The 22,310-nt window shown below is 46.6% G+C and overlaps 1 protein-coding gene across 3 annotated transcripts in view; it reads left to right on the top strand.

Moving 5' to 3' along the window:
- Window positions 1–22,310, top strand: part of IQSEC1 (IQ motif and Sec7 domain ArfGEF 1) — a 166,437-nt gene that overhangs the window by 105,156 nt on the left and 38,971 nt on the right. For all 3 annotated transcript variants that reach the window (XM_054977287.1, XM_054977288.1, XM_054977289.1), the window contains exon 10: window positions 21,520–21,619. In XM_054977287.1, the coding sequence (XP_054833262.1) occupies window positions 21,520–21,619 (100 nt within the window). The remainder of the gene's footprint in view (window positions 1–21,519; window positions 21,620–22,310) is intronic.

Raw genomic sequence — 22,310 nt, 5'->3', positions numbered from 1 at the left:
TCCTGAGCATTGAAAACAATCAGCTAATTCAAATGAACTGGTATTTTACAGTTCTTAATGGGAGATAAAGCAGATAGCATTCTTCTTTTCTGTGTGTTTCTCTCCACTTCTGTTGTGGACTCAATTCCAAGGGCTCTAAGAAGTGCTTCTCCAGAATCTTGATCTGTTGCTCTGTAAATTTGATCTTGATGTGTGACCTCTAGGTTAACAAGATTGATCCATTTATAGTTTATTTGCCCTTTCCTTAATGCTTCAGTTGTTCCTTTCAATTCTCTTCTTTTGCTCAGTACTTCTGGTGGTAGATCAGTGAGGACTAATATTGGGGTTCCATTGTAATTTAGTGCTCCCCTCGCTCTGGCTGCTACAAGAATCTTTTTCTTAATGTTCTCATCCTGAATTGTAGCTATGATGTCTCTGGGGAACTTATTTTTTCCACTGTTCCTCGGACACTCTCTATAGGCATTTTCTATTTTTGGAGACTCATCATCATCATCCTTGTTCCACTGCAGCTGCTTTGTTAGCCATGAGGCCAGAAAAGTTGGCAACTCTTCATTTGAATTAATATTTTCTTTAAATCCTCTAAATTTAACGTTCCTCTGTCTTACAGCCATTTCCAATTTTAATAATCTTTCCTGATGATGAGTGTTTTTGCATTGAAGCTCTTTGACTTCTATCTGAGCTGTGTTACTTATTTCCACTGCTTTATTAGCATTATGAGTTGCTTTATTTATTTCGATTCTCATTTCAGCAAATTGTGCTGTAAATTGCTGCGATAGCATTTTCATATTGTCAAGCAAGTTTTGTTCCATTTGCTTTATCAACTCAGTAAATACTGTCTTGTTGGGAGAGTGGGCTTATTTCAGCAGTTTTAGTTGCACCCTCCATTTTGTTTTCCTCTCCCTGCGGTCTCCCTGACTCCAATGCCATTTCCCATCTCAGAAAAAACTCCTGTAAGTTTTTTTTATTGCTTTTACCTGGTGCCTCTTTTTCTCGGACATCTGCTTTCCCATATTCAGCATGTTTCTTTTTGTTGTGACAATTTTAAAAGAGAAATTGGGGAGGGGGGATGGATCGTCCTTCCTTCGCATTGACGCCACGCCCCCAGACTTCAGCAACTTGAACAACCCCATTTTGATTAACATTTTTGCGCACACACATACCCATCCAGGCCTTCTCTTATCCTTTACTGGTACCTACCAGATGGAGTTCTTTTTCAAAGTGTATATAACAAGCCATACGTGCTCCATGATGGCCTCTATAATCTTTTGTCCTCTAAACAATAGTGAGAATCACATAAGCTACACTTTAAAAGTAATTTTAAGTGTCTCTGTGTGTGTCTGTGTCTCTGTTTTGCATGTATATGATCTACAGGAACAAATCTCAGAAGGTTGCCCCTTCTATAGGTCACAGCTGAAACAATCGACACAAGTTCTAAACAATCCACTCCTTAGAAGAAACTTTATGACAGAGACAGCGAAAAAAATTGTAATTGGTAAATTGACTCACTCTCTATCCAGCAAAGGACTTGCATATCCCCAGAAGTCTGCTGATCCAATTTAAGAAATACTATATTCATATATTTAATACACATCATGATGTAAAAAAATCCTCCCTAACCTTTCTTGCTCCTCAGACTTCAGTGGTAACATTGGTGTGTTTTTGTTTTTGCTTAACTATTTTTGCTCCTGTCAGGAGGGGAATGCCTATCTTTTACTTCTACGTCATGACAGGAGTCAGCTTGGATATCTTAGATATCTAAGACAAGAGCTAATTTTCTCTACTTTCCCACAAAATGTGATAGCTATATGCAGAATGATAAGCTATAGCCGCCTTAAGTGTTCTTTGCACTTCCCTTCTCACAGAGAAGTTAATATGTACTATTAACTTGTATATGACGAGAGGGCTCTTAAATGGAGTGGGAACTTACCACTCTGCTCATGGATTGTTGTGTGAGTTTGCCTTCTTGGTTAACTTCCTAAGCATCTGATATATAGGGGGTGGTTGGGGCATGTGGTAGCAGCCCAATTTATAATAGGAACATTTATCATTTGCATGGCATTTCTACTTTCAAAGACCTTCACATACATTTTATTATTGTCGTATTTGGAGGAGCAGAGAGTGTCCTCAAGTCATAGTTGACTTACAGCGACCCCTGGTGGGGTTTTCATGGCAAGAGACTAACAGAGGTGGTTTGCCATTGCCTGCTTCTGCAACTCTGGTCTTTGTTGGAGGTCTCCCATTCAATTACTAACCAAGACCGACCCTGCTTAGCTTCTGAGATCTAACGAGATCGGGCTCACCTGGGCTATCCAGATCGGGGCATTGTTTTATGTACAAGAGTCCTATCTTATTATTGCCATGTTGCCAATGTGAGGGGCTGAGATAGAATGGGAGTGATCTCCTGTTCCTCTCTTACCTAATGAGTTCATGGCAGAGAAAGGATTTGAATTGGGGGCTTCCTGATTTGTTATTCAGAGTCTCTTTACACAAGAAATGGTACACAGGGATGCTCAAGTGTAGGGAGATGCAATGTTAGCCGGGAGCATAGTTTAAAAAGACAGAGCCAAAGGCTCTGTCGATTTCACCTCTCTATAGGGAGAAGGTGAAGATGAAATTAACAAACTCTCTGAGGAGCGATCTCTGCCAACTCTATCTTTTTAAACTACCCTCGTAGTTTAGTTTAGCCACCCAACTAGTGTGGATTTTTTTCCTGTTTCCACATAACATTGTCCTCCATTTATGTACATATTATGATTAGCCCATTCTTTCTGCAAAAAAGAATATTAATACTAATCTATTTTAAACAGGGCTTTTTCCAGGAGGTACTTGCCAGTACAGAGTCCCACACCTCTTTACATAGTACCAGCACCTTTTGGGCATTTGGGACTTGGGCTGAGAGGGACGAACATCATGAGTACTGGCACCTCTTTTATAAAGAAAAAAAGCACTGGTTTTTAAACCTGGAAAAAAAGGTATTTCCCAGCAAGATGCTATCAACACAAGCAGTTTCTTGTGTCTGAAAGGGAAATATGCCTTGTGTCCCAGTGAAATAAAATGACCCTAACTGTAGACAATACATCCACAAGTCCATGCAAGTGAACAGCATTCCACATGCATACTCTCTGATAATATGTACATTTGCTCTTGCAGTCATATTTGTATCATCCCATGCATGAACCAACATGGGTTTGACTTTTGGTAGTCTTCCTCTTTTTTAAATATTGCATCCTATCAGTTAGCCTGTCTCCCCCATCACACTCAACCCCTCCTCTCTTACTCTTGAGCAAATCAATAAATTCAAATTCTTTCTTTTATTTCCTTTTGCTTTCTTTTAAAGTTTCTTTGGGGAGGGTTTTTTTGTTGTTGTTGCTTTGTTTGGACTTTTGTTTCAAACAATAATCAAAGATATTTTCACAAGCCAGGGATCTCTGCTGAAAGATTACATGGGGAGAGGGGGTTGAAGGAAGGGTGTTTCTTAAGAGAAGGAGGAGGAGGAGGAGGAAAGACCATGAAGCAATGTGGTTGTAAAAAAATTCACAGTGTCTGTCAGCTGTCTCAGACTGATTCTTATGGCTGCAGTTTGAGTGAAACCACTGTTGTGATCTGAACAGCAAATTAAAAACAAAAAAAGGACCCTCTATAACAACAAATCTGTTGCTTTCTGAGTGAACACAGGGAAGCACAGCCATGCATCCAGGACATCAAGTGGATGGAGGAGATTGCAGAACAAGTGGACAAGCAGCTGCATTTTTAAATTAAACTCAGGCGACACGTGCATGAACTTGTGGAGGATGCATTGTCTAGAGGCCCTTGTGTACATTTTGTCAGTTAGCTGCCCTGTAGTTGCTGACAAATTTCCTTATGTACACCACTGCCTGGCATTGTTGGCGCCAATAAAACCTAGAATTTTTAGAAGTTAGATTAGAGCAACAATATAATACTGTAGTGCCTCTGTTCTGATCCTCTACAGCACTTTGCAGGTATTTGTAAAATCTTTTGGTTTTGTCTACCCCTGATCCTTTATGATTTGTTCTGCTGCTGAAAAAAATTTGCAGTCTTTTTAAAAAGAAGTACTCATGAATAGACATGGCCACGAACCGGAAAAAAAAACCCAAACAGGCTGTTTGGTGTTCGTTCCCGACGATGAACACGAACAGCCGACCGGAACCAAACATGTCCCATTACCGAACATGTTCGGTGTTCGTCAGCGCCAGAGCGGCCCCCTTAGCACTTAGAGAGCCCATATTCACAGGGAATGTGCAGCAGGCTCTTCTCCAGCCATCACCCAAGTTTGGTCAAAATTGTAGTATGGATCTCGGAGTTATACGTTCCCAAATTTGACGCCCCCAGGAAACTCCCATTCAATACAAACGGAGCCACCCTCTCCAGTCCAGTTTCACTTTGGCCCTGTGTAGTGGACCTGAAGGCGGGCCGCATCCCCTCTTGGGGGCAGGGGGTCTGGCCGCTGGCTGATAGCACCCCCCAGGTACCCACCCAGCAGGCCTACGTATGGGCGGACACTTATCCACTTACGCAGAAAGGTGGTTGATGACTGCGGCTACTGGGCCTGACGGGCGTGGGAAGGCAGTGGCGTGCTGCCTCCCCTCAGGGGTGGGGGGTCTGGCTGCTCACCGACAGCACTCCCCATGTGCCCACCCGCCAGGCCTCTGGGTCGGAGGCGGACAGATTATCTGCTCACGCAGCAAGGTAGTTGATGACTGTGGCCGCTGGGTCTGGCGGGCACGGGGAGGCGGTGGCATGCCGCCTCCTCTCGGGGCAGGGGGTCTAGCTGCTGGCTGACAGCACCCCCCATGTGCCCGCCAGGCCTCCGGGTTGGAGGCGGATAGACTATCCACTTATGCAGCAAAGTGTGTGACGTCTGTGGCCGCCTGGCCTGCCAGGTGCGGAGAGGCGGTGGCATGCCGCCACCGGCACCACCTATGTGCCCGCCTGCCAGGCCTCCAGGTCGGAGGCGGACAGACTATCCGCTTATGCAGCAAGGTGGGTGATGCCTGTGGCCGCCTGGCCTGGCAGGCGCAGAAAGGCGGTGGTGTGCCGCCTCCCCTCGGGGCAGGGGGTTTGGCCACTCACCAGCGGCACCCCCCATGTGCCCACCTGCCAGGCCTCCGGGTCAGAGGCAGACAGACTATCTGCTTATGCAGTAAAGTGGTTGATGACTGCGGCCGCTGGGTGGTTAAGTAGAGGTAGACCAGAGGGTTCCAGCTGCAGTGATAAGCCGCACCTGGAAGATCCTGTGAGGGGGCCTGGAAGACCCCGATCCATCAGTGGCTGCTGGTATCAACCACTTCCCTGCCATCACGGAAAGGAGGGGATGGGTCGGTGGAAGTGGTGGGGAAGGGACTCGTGGCAATACCCGAGAGGAAGAGGAGGAAAGAGGGAACATGAAGTGGTCAGGGTAGGAGAGGGGGACCAAGAGGTTCCATCCGCGGTGATGAGCCGCACTTGGAAGATCCTGCAACAGTGCCTGGAAGACCCCGAATCACAGCTGCTGGCATCAACCACCTCCCTGCCATCACAGAAAGGAGATGACGGGGCAGTGCAATTGGTCGGGAAGGGACTCATGGCAGTACCTGAGAGGGAGAGGTATGGACCGATAACTGGAAAGCTTCCAAGTGAGAGGTAGTTGGGAGGGGTCGGAGGGGTCCCAGAGAGGGAGAGGAAGAAATAGGGCAGGGGCAGCAGCTGCCGTTGCCCACTTTCCTGCCTTTGCGGAAAGGACGAGAGTCACGGGACACATTCCCCCCAGCTCAAAGGGGTCCAGTCAGTTCCATTGACAGGGGAGCCACCATGCAGTGCAACCACCTGTATTCCTATATGGTACAATTGGCTGTGCGATTGCAACTGAGCTGTCCCTCGTGACCAAAGAGGGAGCAGTAACAGGATAGTCCCTCGTGAAGCGGCGGCTGACATGACCTGCTGTCCTGCCTTTGCAGAAAGAAGGGGATGGGCAGGACAGGAGAGGTCATTCGTAAGGGTCGGAGTGGTTCCACCGAGGGAGAGGTAGAAAGAGGGATCTGCAGCACCGAGAAATGAGGGGGGGGCAGAGCAGTTCCACACCGCTCCAAGACACCTCACCTGTTCAGGCAGTACAGGCACTACTCATAACAGATTGGGCGGTACCACTAGACACCAACCACCTTCCTGCCTTCACGGAAAGGAGGGGGTGAATGGGACAGGAGACATTGCTTGTATGGGTCAGAGTGGTTCCAGATGTCAGACTGTGGCTTGCTAAAAGTTGCAAGTCAGCCCACCTCTTGCAATAAGACAAAAGTCCATTGATTTCAAAAGGCTTTCCTGAAGATAGTCAACCAATAGAGTACACATTCTAAGACACATTGATCTTAGCTGAACTGTAGAATTGTTACGAATGCCAAGCAAAGGATTAGGTACAGAATAAGCAGTTCCCCTCCGGCTCCATCCTCCCCTCATAGTTCTCAAAACAAACGGCCTGAGGGTGAGAAAAGGAAAGTTTCTCAAGGGCGGCAGGAAGGTGAAGGTATGTAGACAATAACAATCCCTCTCCCTCTGCTAGGCTCCCAGCAGCAGTCTTCCCACCTGCAAGAAGCACACTTGATATACTGACAAAGTTAAAATGGAGTCTCTTGGGCTTAAATACAACCAGAACCTGACACCAGAGAGGGAGAGACAGAAACGGGACAGCAGCAGCAGCAGCTGACATCAGCCACCTTCCTGCCTTTGCAGGAATGACATGAGTCGAGGGACCTATTCCCCCCTGCTCAGAGGGCACAGCGTTTGCAATGGATAGGGCACTGTGCTGTTATGCGCAAAACTTTGCGCTTCTGTGGTATCCTTCTCCCTTTGACCAACCACAATAAAAACATAAAATCTGGGAGTCCTTTTGAGTTGAAGCAAAATGGACTGTTTAATTAAACGGTGGATGAGATCCTTTTTACACAGAAGTAGACGGCCTTCTTGTGTGCAAGGCTCATCAAAGCTACAATAGGAATGCAAAGCAATTAATACCTCAGGTTAATTATAATAATATTTCAATATTCTAATATTTGTTATCTTATTGGCTCGTAAGGTATCTAGGGTCAGTTCTGATTTGAATATGCAATTCTGGGTCAGCCTCCTACTTGGGGGAATTCCAATTCTTGCAGCTTCTTACCTTGTCCTCATTTAGGAAGGACGCCTTCTACTCTTTTGCCCACTTCCTTTTGCCACTGTTACCTTCGACGGCGCCATGAAGTCTCAATCTGGCAGCCTTGGGGCCTTCAGATAACTGAAGTCCATGGGCAGAAAGGAATGTTTCCCCCTTTTCTGCCCTTTCTCCCAGTTTTGCAGCCTTGAGGGAGATAATGCCACAGGTGGCCGACCCAGCTTGCTGCATAAATCTACAAAAGGCTCTCTGGTATTGATTCCCATTGGAATCTTATAGAATAATATAACATATGTGTAATATTTCTATAAGTGCATCTCTATAAGCAGTATATTATTTAGTCAGCATACATTCTTCTCTGCTGTTCTTGTTTCAAGTGTCATATTCTTACAGGTTGCATTACAAATACTACATTGGCTCCTGAGCATAGAAAAAGTGCAAGGCATGTAATACTGAAAAGGCACAGAAGTAGTATATAAAAAGTATATAAAATCCCTTTTCTTCAAATCTATATCCATCAGACCCCTCTTTTCTTGTTGTTGAAATGTTACTGTGGCACACTGTGCATTTCAACTATAAGGTATCACCACATGTTGGCTCAGCCCGTCCTTCTGCATCCTGGTCACTCTGCTCACTTTGTTCACAGAACGGGTGCACCATCATTATCAAATGCTCCTCTCTGGTCTGTGGCGTAGGCTTTGGTATGAAACAGTGTGCACAGGAAATAATAAGAGGAAAACATTGAATGCAAGTGCATACAGACAGAGCTGTTCCGCCAGGCGTTTGGTGATTGAAGGGGGCGGTGCCATGTCAGCCTCCCACCTTTGGGGTGGGGAAGGTTCTCCCCACCACTGCACTTTGTTAATTTGTTTTATTATTTGTATATTGGTTTTAGTTTTTGTTTTTATCGATTTTAACTGTTCACCGCCCAGAGCCCCTGGGGATGGGCGGTATATAAATTGAAAAAATAAATAAAATAAAATAAATACACATACTATCAGCAAAATCCCCGCTGCTACATAAATGAGTATGGCTTTAAATTTTGATCTCAGTCCCGAAAACAAATCTCCCACCCATCCAAACCAATCATCAAGCCAGCTGGTACTCTTGGAAATCTCTGCTGCAAAGTCTTGCAACTTCTTGATGTGGGATTCGACAGTGTGGGAGTGGTCAGTCAGGTTCAAACAGCACGTTCCTTCAAATTCTTCACAGCCATGGTTGGATTTCAAAAGCAAAAAGTCAACAGCCATACGGTTTTGTAGTGTCACTCTCTCTGTTGCTCGAAGATCTTGAAGCAGTCCTGCCAGTGCTTGGGATGTCTCATTCATTCCTTTAGCCACCAGGCAGGCCAGTCCATCGATGTTCCTGGTGTTTCTCACGGCTAGTCCTGGTACTCCCACCAGGGATCCTGCTAGAAGTGCTGCTTCAGTGATGGTAATCAGTGCTAGTTTGGGATCACAGTGGTCATCAATTACAGGATTCCGTTTGTTGCGGGAGGACAAGGATCTGTGTATCGCTTCCTTCCAGAGGACTAGTAATGGCGTTAGTCTCCCTATGGTGCAGGGTCCTCCCTTAGAATACTCAGGTATATAAGAAAAGGCTACAGTCCCGCACAACATGAACCAGCCTGCAGGTAGTTCTACATTCCCCTTTTCATGTCTAAGGGGATATGTCTCGTTGCATTTCAGGGAGTGGCCATGGGACACATCAAAGCAGCCCCCTCCTTGCCTTGTGCATGCTGGAAACTGAAAACGTTCTTGTGCAGGCAATACTTTAGAGAGTCCAATCGTCATCATGTGTGGTGTCTGAGTTTTCACTGGTCCATGCGTCCATTGATAGAGATATTGAAAGTCCCTTAGTTGTAGGAAGTAACTAAACTCGGTTATATCGTGTAGTGCTTGTGGGCTAGTGGGTACCCCCCAAAGGCAGGATGAAAACATCTCATCCCCTGACAATCCGCTGTGCAGGCAAAATGAAGAAATGTTCATACGATTTGCAAGGCTCACCCAAAGGTTGGTCTTGGAACCCCAGCTCAGTGGAAGTGTTGCGCTGTTACTCTGTATCATCGGCAGCTGGATCAGGAGCAAAATAGCCATAAGGTGCCAGCGGGATTGGTGCCGGCTCCCGCCGTGCCCTTCTCCGCCTTCCTCTGCAGCCTCTGGGGATCCCCTGTATCGTAGGATACCAGTTGGGTTCTGTGGGGAGACAAAGTCTGTGGCTGGAGTTCCGGTTTTGCCTATCTTGCGTGCTGTAGTGGGGGTACTGGTCCCTCCAGCAATGCCAGCATTCATATCCCCTGCTCCCCCACCAGGACTTCCCTTCTGGTGAGGAGACATCCACATATGGGAGTGGGCCCACCCAATATCCTGGGTCCCAATCAAACACTGAGACAAGTCCTGGGACGCAGGTGGGCAGATGTGTGGTTCCACAGTGGAGCTGGACTTTCTGGGGGCCTGTATGGCGCATCCAATCGCCGATTCCATTAAGGAGAACAAAGTAGGTCACTCTCTTGCACCACTCAGAGGCGGTGCCTATGTGGTATTCCCACTCACAGATCTCTACTGTGCCGTAGAAGTTGAAAATCTGGGACCAAGTCCACCTGGCGTGTGGACAAGGGTAATCAATTCTCAGGAACACTTGGTCTACGCTCCGCTGCACTCGCCTGGTTCCCTCTACTACGGGGCTGTTCCCCAAAAGCCCTTCTTCAGGCCAAAATCGAGATTGGAAGTAATGGTAGAGTGCCTCTGGTGAAGGGGTTGGGAGATCCAGTAGTGGTGGTGGCAGTCCAAACTGCTGGTCTGTACTGGAACTGACAGCTGCCGCCGCCGGAGGAGGCTCCAGAATCCCATTCATGCGTCCTCATCTCCGGGCAGAATTAGGTCCTCGCTACAGTTGTTCATGGTCTCAAAATCGTCCTCCAGTCCCTTTCCGGAGGTGGTGTAGTTGCTCCTGGAGATTCCTGCAATGCTTGGATGTCCTCTCAAGGGCCGCTGCTGTCTGCTGCCGGTGCCGTGTTATCTCGCAAGTCGCCTCTTGCTGAGTCCTTTGGATCGCCCAGTGGGTCTGCACGCTTTACTCTGGTGTGATGGATCCAGCCGTCTGCTGCGGTTGTCTTAACTGCGCTGTCAGAGATGAGCAGCACCTGGTCTGGTCCCTTCCACTGGGGCGTCAGCGGCTCCTTCTTCCACGACTTCACGAGCACCCAATCCCCTGGTTGGAACAGGTGTACCAGACTGTCATATGGCAAGGATTGCAGAGCAGCTGCGGTCCTGTGGAGAGAAGACAAACAAGATTGTAAGGCACAAACATAGTCTGCAAGCATCTTGTCTCCCACCTCTCTGTCTAGCTTTTCACTAAAGTCCTTTGTGAGGGGATAAGGTCTGCCATATAGCAACTCAAATGGTGACAGCCCTAACTTCCCCCTTGCTGATGCCCTAATCCTGGTAAGAGCAATAGGTAGCAACTCAGTCCATTTCATGGAAGTTTCCATTGAAAGCTTAGTAAGCATAGTCTTTAGGGTCCTATTTAGTCTTTCTACCCTGCCAGCTGCTTCCGGTCTCCATGCCAAATGGAGATGCCATTCTATGCCAAGCGCTTTTGCTACCCGCTGAACCACCTCCCCTATGAAATGTCCACCCCTGTCTGAGTCCAAAGTCATAGGTAACCCAAAACGAGGCAGAATCTCATTTAGGAGGGCCTTGGCTACGTTCCTTGCTGTTGGGGCTCTGCACGGGAAGGCTTCTGGCCATCCCGTCAGTTGGTCTGTAAATACTAGCAAGTACTTGTAATGGTCTGCCCTAGGCAGTTCAGTAAAGTCTACTTGGGGTGCTTCAAAGGGTCTTTTGACCCATGGCCTTGCACCCGGTCTGTCTGGTAGTCCCCTTTTGGCATTGACTTGCTGACAGATGGAACACGCATGGGCCTCCCGCTCCACCTCCTGGAAGAGTCCTGTCACCACGATCAGTCTGTTGAGCGTTTTCCCCATGCAGGTCCCGTCGAGATGAGTTGACTGGTGGTAGTCTCTCACAATTTTCCTCGGGAGGGTACATGGGATCCAGATCCTGCCATCCTGGCCGATGAGCCATCCCTTATCGTTCATGACAGCTACCTCCTTTTCTGCTCGCCGCTGTTCTTCCTCTGTGTAGGCTGGATTCTCAGGCAAAGCAAGGGTTGGAATGAGTGGCATCTGAGTTGGGGACCGCATTGCCCCTGCTTTAGCTGCATGATCTGCTCTGTTGTTTCCTCTTGCTTCTGCTGAGTCCAGCCTCTGATGTCCTCGGATATGAACAACAGCAATCTCTGTGGGCAACATTAAATTCTCCAAAACAGTTAGTACAAGATTTTCATGTGCTATGGGCTTCCCGGTTGTTGTCAGGAACCCTCTCTCCTTCCACATCTGGCCAAAGGCATGTACTACTCCAAAGGCATATCTAGAGTCTGTATAAATATTTGCCCTTTTGCCTTTTGCCTTCTGCAGTGCCCTTGCCAGCGCAAACAATTCAGCTGCCTGGGCGGAGTATGACGTTGGCAGGGGCGCAGCCTCAATGACTGTGCTCTCGGTAGTAACGGCATACCCTGAATATCTCTTGCCATCCTAAATAAAGCTCTCCCATCAATAAAAAGTTCAAGTTCAGCATTCTGGAGTGGCTCATCACGCAGATCAATTCTGCTCATAGTTGCAATGTCTGTGACTTCAAGACAATTATGCTCTATATCTCCTTCTGGAACAGGCAACAAAGTGGCTGGATTCAATCTCGTACAGGCTTCGAACGTGAGGTCATCTGGACCTAAAAGCAATGCCTCATATCTAACGAGGCGGGAATTACTTAACCATTTGGCCCCACGCTGCTGCAGCAATACTGCAACAGAATGTGGGCAAAAAATGTTAATTTCCTTGCCTCCTCTACTGCCATTGCTGTTGCTGCAATTGCTCTTATGCAAGCAGGCCATCCTTTGGCTGCTGGATCTAATTGCTTAGACAGGTATGCCACTGGTCTCAATTGAGACGCAATCCTCTGTGTCAGCACCCCACTCATGTGCCCCTTTTGTTCATGCACAAACAGCTGAAAAGGTTTTCTAAGGTCTGGTAATCCTAACGCTGGTGCTGACATCAGGGTCCTCTTTACCTCATCAAAAGCATGAATTTCTTCTGGCGTCCATGCTGACACTTCTGGTCCCCCTTGATGGCACTTAGCCACTAAGGGCTGGGTCAGTGCACTATAATCTGGGATCTAGGAACGGCAGAAACCTGCCATCCCTAAAAATGTTCTAAGTTCCTTTTTCTTACTGGGGAGGGGCAATTGGCAAATTGCCTCTCTCCTGTCCTTCAGTAATGCTTTCTGTCCCTGAGATACAATGAATCCCAGATACTTTACAGACTCACAAACAAGTTGGGCTTTCTCTCTTGTGACCTGAAAGCCCCGCTCTCCTAAAAAATTTAGAAGGGACACCGTGGCTGTCCTCACGGTGCTAGCATCCGCCCCAGAAAGCAAAATATCATCTGCATATTGCAACAAAGTTACATCTTCACCTCCCTTCCATTCTCTAAGAATTTTGCTAAGCAATTTCCAAAAATGATGGGCGAATCCACGAAGCCCTGCGGCAAAACGGTCCATCGCAAATGGGACTTTATCCCTGTTACTGGATCTATCCATTCAAAACTGAACAGATTCCTTGAACTCTGGTCCAGAGGCACACAAAAAATGCATCTTTGAGATCCACAGTAGTGAACCATTTGTGGGTCCCTGGAATGCCTGATAGGATATTGTAAGGGTTTGGCAAACTTCCATGTACACTATCGGTTATTGCATTAATTGCCCTCAAGTCCTGGATCAAATGCCACATGGTTTGTGCTGCATCTTTTGGCACAGCTAAAATTGGTGTGTTATATGGTGATGAACACTCTTCTAACTTCCCTTCTGCTATCAGCCTTTCAACAACTGGCTTCAGTCCCAGTTGTCCCTTTGCAGATAATGGATATTGTTTTATTCTAACTGGCTGAGTTCCCGGCTTCAGCTTGATTTGCACTGGCAGGATCTTCTTTGCCAAGCCAGGGTTTCCCTCTTCTGCCCACACTAATGGGTTTACTCCCTCCAGAGGAGTTTCCTCCTCCCTTGTTGATTCATTCGTGGCTGCCCAAAGGGCAGCTAAATAATGTGGGGCTTCCTTTATCGGCAGGTGGAGTGTAACTCCTCGCTCTATAAATTCCAAATTAGCCTCTAGTTTGCAAAGCAAGTCTCTTCCCAGAAGCACAACCGGGCAATCAGGGGTGAGCAAAAATGAATGGGTCAACTGATGACCATCTATGGAGACTTCACACTCCTGCAAGAATCTATGTGTTACTGGGATTCCAGTAACCCCTACTACTGATGTGGTTTGGTTTGAGGCCCCAATGCCCGATGGTGCTACTGGAAGGGAAGAAAAGGTTGCACCTGAATCAATCAAAGCCGAATGTGTCCTGTTCCCCACCCTTAAAGTTGTCAGGGGCTCTGCAAGTGGGGTATCTGTAAGTTCCTGCCCCCGACACCCCTATGCAGTATTTTGATCCATGAGCGGCATCTGTGCTTGCTGCTGACCAGCCAGCATTGGGGGAGGTTGGAAGTTTTGGAATACCGGGGCTTCAGGAGATAAAAGGTGAGGGGGGAAGGCCTGCTGGCGTGATCTATGCGGACAGGAGTGCCTCCAGTGTCCGACCTCATTACAATTTAGACATCAATTGTGATTTATACCTTGTTGGTCTGGGTGCCTCGGTCTAATCCAGCGTGCTCCCCTCCCCCTTGGACCTTGTGGAATTCTCCCTCTCCCTCCAGGCATTACATTCTGAGATTGCAATGCCTGAGCCAATAATATTGATTTTTCTTTTGTCTTTTCCAAATTGTGATTGGAAAAGACACGAAATGCAATTTCAACAAGCTCTGATGGGCTTTTGCTTTGCCAATCTGCCAATTTCTGCAGCTTTTTGCGAATATCCTCATATGAGTTAGCTACATAAACAGCAGTAAGAGTAATTCGATTCCCTTCTGCTTCTGGATCCATCACTCCCCATTTTCGAAATCCCTCCATTAATCTACCCAGATATTCTGAAGGATTAAGAAGAGAAAGGATGAAGATTCTGAAGGATCTTCATCCTTTCTCTGCTTAATCTCCCATACCCTATTCAGGTTCACTATCCTGGGAATTGCTTCCTTCATTCCCTTTGTTATCCATGCACAGTATGTGGCATGCATTCTTCGCCCTGCAGGTGTATGGTACCCCCAATCTGGGTTTCTCAGTGGAATGATATCATTTACATCATTTGGGACTTGTTGTTTAGATTCCTCCTTTTCACACAGAGACCTTGCCTTATCAATTACTAGCTTTGTATCCTCTGGTGGCATTATTTGATTTAATATTTGCTGACAGTCCAGCCAAGTAGGCTGGTACATGTTACACAAGTCCTGGAACTCCTGGGCCAATTTATCTGGGTTCTCCCTATATTTTGGCAGTGTCCTTTTCCATGCCAGCAAATCTGCATTGGAAAATGGACAATAGACAAACGTAGTCTGTCCCATCTGAGTGGCTGCCTCTCTCAGTGGCATCATCTCTGATGCATCTCTACTTGAATGTTCTATCTCATCTAGCAAAGTCATCTCATTCCATGAGTGGCTCTGCCTTCTTTTATGCAACCTGCAGGAGATGCTTTGTCCCTCCATTTGCGCCCCTCCTGCAGGAAGGACATGAGTCGAGGGACCTATTCCCCCCTGCTCAGAGGGCACAGCGTTTGCAATGGATAGGGCACTGTGCTGTTATGCGCAAAACTTTGCGCTTCTGTGGTATCCTTCTCCCTTTGACCAACCACAATAAAAACATAAAATCTGGGAGTCCTTTTGAGTTGAAGCAAAATGGACTGTTTAATTAAACAGTGGATGAGATCCTTTTTACACAGAAGTAGACGGTCTCCTTGTGTGCAAGGCTCATCAAAGCTACAATAGGAATGCAAAGCAATTAATACCTCAGGTTAATTATAATAATATTTCAATATTCTAATATTTGTTATCTTATTGGCTCGTAAGGTATCTAGGGTCAGTTCTGATTTGAAGACGCAATTCTGGGTCGGCCCCCTACTTGGGGGAATGCCAATTCTTGCAGCTTCTTATCTTGTCCTCATTTAGGAAGGACGCCTTCTACTCTTTTGCCCACTTCCTTTTGCCACTGTTACCTTTGACGGCGCCATGAAGTCTCAATCTGGCAGCCTTGGGGCCTTCAGATAACTGAAGTCCATGGGCAGAAAGGAATGTTTCCCCCTTTTCTGCCCTTTCTCCCAGTTTTGCAGCCTTGAGGGAGATAATGCCACAGGTGGCCGACCCAGCTTGCTGCATAAATCTACAAAAGGCTCTCTGGTATTGATTCCCATTGGAATCATAGAATAATATAACATATGTGTAATATTTCTATAAGTGCATCTCTATAAGCAGTATATTTTTAGTCAGCATACATTCTTCTCTGTTCTTCTTGTTTCAAGTGTCATATTCTTACAGGTTGCATTACAAATACTACATTGGCTCCTGAGCATAGAAAAAGTGCAAGGCATGTAATACTGAAAAGGCACAGAAGTAGTATATAAAAAGTATATAAAATCCCTTTTCTTCAAATCTATATCCATCAGTGCGGCTCAACTACATGTGCAACAGCTCCTGAGCTGTTGCGCAAGTGCCCAAAGGAGGCTGCCACCAGCATCACCCACTTTCCTGCCTTCGCGGAAAGGAGGTGTCATGATGATCTGGCTGTGCCAGGAAAGCCTAACAAGGCCTCAGAAGCCTGTGGGAGTGGGCCTGGCTAAACCTGACCCAAACGTGCCAGCCCTCATTCGAGATACCCACTGGACTCGACGGGCAAGGGTGCATGGTGATGGCATGGAGAACTAAGGGGCAAGATGCTTTAGTAGCCTGCGGAAGCCCACACACTCCACGATGGATATGGGCAAGCCGTGTAGGGCAATCATCTCTGCCAAGATGCAAAGGCCCGCCTCCTGAGCCCTCAACCTCGCCATTGTAAACGGCGCTGTCCCAGACCCCGAGGGGACAACCTCTGCGAGCACAGCCTGCTTGATCACTCCTCTCCCACCAGCGTCACCCTCAGGGCAAGGATTCTTGCTTGGGGTGGATTCTGGTGACCCTCCCACTGATCCCCACTCAGAAGAGCTGGTCGCCCCCTTTCTCTCCCCAACGGATGATTCGCTGGGTGAGGACAGAGACCACAGGCTCGGGTGGTACATTTTCAGGTGCCGAGTCAGGGCCGTCAATGACCAGTGCTTCAGGTTTTTGCCTCTGCACACCAAGACATCACAGGCACGGCATCACACCACACGGGAGTCATTAGGAAGGGCCTGAAAGTGCCTCCGTACGGAGGCGTTAAAACATGGACCACTAACTGTCCCAGGGGAAGGAGAATGAATGGTTACAGGCTGTGCTGCAGAGCTAGCCATGGACGATGGAGTGAGGGGTGGACTGCAGGTGGGGACACCACCAAGAGTTTGGGATGGGGACGGGAGGGATCTTTCATAAAACACAAACCATTCCTCCAGGGATCCGTCACCCACCCCTTCCTCAAAATGTTGAGAGAGATCCTCTCCCCCCCAGCAGAAAGACCTCTTTGGCCTCCTCCACAGCCCCCACAGGTGAATTGGGGGGAGCGGGAGTACTGTCTGCTGCCCCCGAGCCACACCAAGTACTGCTTTCCACAAGTAAACCAGGAGGACTGCATTTGCACTTCACCTCACGACCACCCTTGGCAGCCAACACATCAGGAAGACTCATTGTGCCACCAAACTAGAATTAAGGAGGACAGAAAAGGAGAGAACACTGTGAGCCCTCAGCCGAGGTGCCCACTGAGCTTGGCCCCAGGGCCTTTCAGCAGCCCTGGAGCCGGAGGCTGAGGCTAGAGCTCTAGTCCAGCACACCCACAAGCCTGACCACCAGATCAGGCACTGATAATAATGTGAGCCCTCAGCCAGGGTGCCCACTGAGCTTGGCCCCAGGGCCTGTCAGCTACCCTGGAACTGGAGGCTGAGGCTAGAGCCCTAGCCCAGCAATCCCAGAGACCGGACCAGATCAGGCAGTAATAATTAGGGGGAGCCCTCAGCCAAGGTGCCCACTGAGCTTGGCCCCAGGGCCTGGAAACAGCCCTGGAACCAGAGGGGATAGCTCCCTATCCCACCCACCACACACAGAAAAAAGCCCAGCTCCAATGCACTCTCCCTGTCTCTTTCCCAAAAGGCTATAACAGCTCTCTCCCACTCCACTGCTTGCTGAAAGTGAAACCAGAACTGGGAGCGTAGTGCCCTTTTATAAGCAGAGGTCTGATTGAGAAATGCAGATGGTCTGTGGTTGGCAGTCAGAACTGCCTAACAGGGTTTGCAAGGATGAAATTGGAGGTCCCATGACCACAGAACACCCCTCCTCCCTCCCTTCCCCCCTGGTGTCTGCTCCCATGTTACCAATAGTTAACAATTTGCAGCTCCACGCTTGGAAGGAAGACCTGCCCATCAAGCTAAGTTGGGCTTTGATTGGGGTGTCCGGGGAGACAGAGGGAATGCAGACAAAGTTCAGACACTCCCCCCCCCCGCCCCGTTGCTGAGGCAATTGATTGAAGGCGCCTGAGTGTCTGGCTTCCTGAACGGCAGCCGAGCGCAATGAACGAGGCTTTGCGCCAACCACCTGTTCGGCTGGAATGGTGCCTCCCGAACATCCCATTCGCGAGCAGCCGAGCGGCCTGTTCATTGTTTTTTTCCATTCGTAATGCTGTTCGTGCCCATGTCTACTCACGAATAGTGCAATTGCAGAACTTCTGTAAAGTGCTGTCTAGACAACTACAACTACAGCCCCTGTTGATCACAAGGGGCTAGTCCCTTGCTGCAATTGCGGGAATTAGCATACACTCTTCAGCTTGCCTTTTAAACAGGAAGGAAGGGGAAGTATTCTGTGGTGCTGAGGCAAATACGTGGGAGGTGTTTTTTTTAAGTTGTTGTACTGCACTACTTCATAGCTGCACTACCCAAAACCAACAAACAAAAAATAGGTGGACAGAAAATCCTCATGGTCATGTGAGAACACAGTGGGGTGGGGGTGCAGTGCATATCATGTGAAAGGGAAACCACAGCTAACAACTAAGAGAAAATGGATTATCATCTTCCATTCTCAATCTTTGTTGCAATGAGGATTTCACACACTGTCACACCAGCAACCTGTCCATCACGGAAAACCACCTCAGTGTGGAAGCAGCCAGTGTTGCAGCTGCTATGCTCTTCATGTCTTGTTCTTGTTTAATACTTAAAAAGAGAAGCCTGAATAATAGCAATGGAATTTATATTTAAATCTATACTCTATATTTGAATTGAAGTTCTGTATAGTTTTAGCAAAGCTCCTGTAACATGAACATCTAAGATGTTACTGTTTCATATTGTCAAGACACAGAATGTTGATAATATTAAGGAAGCATTTCCAAAGAGAATGCCTCATCCTGTAAGATGTATTTTGTTTTGCTTCTGAGAGAGAAGGGTAAAAGATAATTATACTTGATAGCAGAATACAATATACTGAATGAATCTTTTATTTTTTCTTGTATACATTGATGTATTGTATTAACGATTAAACAAGGGGAGGGATGAACTTGGAACATATATATTTACTTAGAAATATTAGCAATTCAAATATTAGATATTAATTGAATAATCTGTGGCAAGTCTTATTTTTGTATGCTGTTTACCAAGGTGTGAAAATACTAGGGATTTTTCTCTGCAGCCATCAAAAGCTTTTTCAAGGGCTTTGCCAGTCTTTAGGTTGTATAAAGAGTAGTGGTATGCAAAGCTGAGTTTGGCACTTGTGCATTCACTTTGATGGATATACTTATGTACACGTTTCCATCATTTGGTTATCTATATTTTTTTAAAAATTAAAATGTGTGAGGAATGAGATTAGAGAAGAGTGGAGAAGCTGGAGAAATGAAAATAACCAAGAAACTATTGCAACATTGAAATGATAAAGCAAAGTGCAAATGAAAGGATAAAATGGTGTGACGGAAGCATGGAGAAGATAGAAGCCATGAATGTATTTGGTTGTATATAATGGATCCAAATATTCTTAGGTGCTCTACAATCTCAAGGGAGCAGATATATGGAAAGCAGCTGTGCAAGGAAATAGCAAATATGAGATTTGCTGGTACAATGACTAAACTAAGTTAAAGAAACTGGATTTCAGTAAAGCTTTTGATAAGGTCCCCCATGACATTCTGATGGGCAAACTGGAAGACTGTGGAGTAGACTATAGGACAGTTCGGTGGATAGGGAACTGGTTGGAGGACCGCACTCAAAGAGTGGTGGTCAACGGCGTTTCATCAGATTGGAGGGAGGTGTCCAGTGGGGTGCCGCAGGGCTCGGTTTTGGGCCCGGTACTTTTCAATATTTTTCTCAATGATCTGGATGAAGGAGTGGAAGGGCTGCTCATTAAATTTGCTGATGATACCAAATTGGGAGGGGTAGCAAACACCCAAGAAGATAGAATTAAAATTCAACAAGACCTGAATACTCTGGAGAAGTGGGCAGCTGTGAATAGGATGCAATTCAACAAAGACAAGTGCACAGTATTACATCTGGGCCACAAAAATGAGAAGCACAAATACTGGATGGGGGATACACTTCTGGGCAGTAGTATATGTGAAAGGGATCTTGGGGTAAGAGTGGACTGTAAACTGAATATGAGCAGTCAGTGTGATGCGGTGGCAAAAAAGGCTAATTCAATCCTGGGTTGTATCAAAGGGGCCATAGCATCGAAATTGCAGGAGGTCATAGCCCCTCTCTATACTGCCTTGGTCAGGCCGCACCTGGAGTACTGTGTGCAGTTCTGGAGGCCTCACTTCAAAAAGGATGTGGACAAAATCGAGAGGGTGCAGAGGAGAGCGACGAGGATGATCAGGGGTCTGGAGACTGAGCCCTACGAGGAAAGGCTGAGGGCCTTGGGAATGTTTAGTTTGGAGAAAAGGAGGTTGAGGGGGGACATGATTGCTCTCTTTAAATATTTGAAAGGCTGTCATTTGGAGGAGGGCAGGGAGCTGTTCCAGTTGGCAGCAGAGGGTAGGACGCGAAGCAATGGGCTAAAACTACATGCACAAAGGTACCGACTGGATATTAGGAAAAACTTTTTCACGGTCAGAGTAGTTCAAAAGTGGAATCAGCTGCCTAGGGAGGTGGTGAGCTCCCCCTCACTGGCAGTTTTCAAGAAGAGGCTGGATGAATACTTGTCAGAGATGCTTTAGGCTAATCCTGCACTGGGCAGGGGGTTGGACTAGATGGTCTGTATGGCCCCTTCCAACTCTATGATTCTATGAAACTAAGCCAAGTAATGCTAGGTAGAAAGGCTTTAAGGAATGGATTGTTTGATCATGAGGAGGCATTGCACCGCCAGTATAGGTTGTATTAGACAAGCTAGGGTAAACAGACCCTTCAAGTTACCCAGAAACTTTCCATTGGGCCACTGCCGTGGAATGTTGCTGGTAGTCAGGAGCAAGCTGAGTCAAGTGGCCCCAAATGCAGGGTCATGTGACTCATCTTCCTTGAGGTCTGTTTCACTGTCTCTATTATCATCCTGCAGTACTTCCAAAACATACTGAATAGGGTGTCCTGCTGTGCAGAGCAGGCTTCAGAAATGGCCAGGAGGAAATAGCAGCTTGTGGGTAGCACTTTTCAGTGGGAAAGTGGGTCACTTTCCCATTATATTCCCACATACTCCACCTCACCATGTCAGTTTCCTCCTCCCCAAAATGCTAGCTGTCATATCTGCATTTGGTAAAAGTAAGACCTTACATAAGGATCATAGAACTGCAAGCAATGTAACATTTTTTTTCTAATTTGGCTTAATTTGAGCCTCACCTGAACAAACAAGTGGAGGTTCTGTGGGAAAACAGCAGAGATCCTGAAGCAACCAAGCCATGGAGCCATGATCTGATAGGCTAGGAAATGGCAACATTAACAGGCTGAGTAATTTCTTCATATTTAGGGGTTTTCAGGGCAGAGCCTATTTAAAATAAGGAGCAACCCAAATTTAGTTAGGCAATGAAGCGCCTTTTGCAAATCTACCTTTTATTATGTTTGTGTGGTATTCTAGGTAAAATTTTCTTTACAGTGTTTCTCAAGATGTTGAGATGTATGTGTTTGAGTTACTGAGACTCTGTGTGTGTGTGTGTGTGTGTGTGTGTGTGTGTGTGTGTGTGTGTGTGAGAGAGAGAGAGAGTGAGTGAGTGAGTGAGTGAGTGAGTGAGTGAGAGAGAGAGAGAGAGAGAGAGAGAGAGAGAGAGAGAGAGAGAGAATATATCTTCCATCTAAACTTTGTGTCTGTTGAAATGTTTAGGTCACCAAGATCTTTCAGAAGAAAAAGAATTCAGTCACCTACAGTTTTCGTCAGTCCTTTTCTCTCTATGGAATGCAGGTTCTCCTTTTTGAGAATCAATGTAAGTCTTTTTTTAACCTCTCATATAATTTTATAATTTTTGGATGAACATTCCCCATCAGTTTCATAAATATAGCTGTACTTTAATATTTGAGATTCCCAGAGTTTTCCATGGTGGTTTGAATTATGAGTGTGATTCTTAATTTGGAGAAGAGTCTCTCAAGAAACAGAAACAGATAATCTGCATTTTAGGTTTCCAGGCAACTATGCCTCTAGTTTCCTGCCCCTTGGTGGCAGTGAAAATGAAATCATATATATGCTTGGGGAGGAAAAGAGTGGAATAAAGCTATAGAGGTGAACTCTTCATTGAGGTCTATTGGTTTGAGACCTGGCCCAGGTGAGTAAATTCCATATCTCCCTGAAGTGCCTGCAGGGAGTTTTGCCGCACAGGTGTGTAATCCAAACTTAATGTTCACATTTATGACACTGTAATTTTGTTTACCTGTTAATTCATTCTAAAGTTTCTAGAAACAAGAGTTGTTAAAAATAAAAGATGTAAGCATTTCTCATTGAACATTTGTGAACCTCAGTGGGATTCAAACTGTGTTCTGTGTGAGTTAAGTTGTTATTTCTGAGACATCTAAAGAGTTTGGAACATATATACATCCAAGAGATTCAGTGAAGTCTGGCTTGTGATGCTTGTATTCCTTGAGATTCTTACCCTGTCAGCAGTTTTCTAAAAGAAGTGCTGG

The sequence above is a fragment of the Eublepharis macularius genome, chromosome 4 (genome assembly GCF_028583425.1).
Source record: "Eublepharis macularius isolate TG4126 chromosome 4, MPM_Emac_v1.0, whole genome shotgun sequence".
Taxonomy (NCBI): domain Eukaryota; kingdom Metazoa; phylum Chordata; class Lepidosauria; order Squamata; family Eublepharidae; genus Eublepharis; species Eublepharis macularius.
The sequence above is the reverse complement of the archived record's forward strand: the minus strand, read 5'-3'. Positions and strand labels throughout refer to the sequence as shown.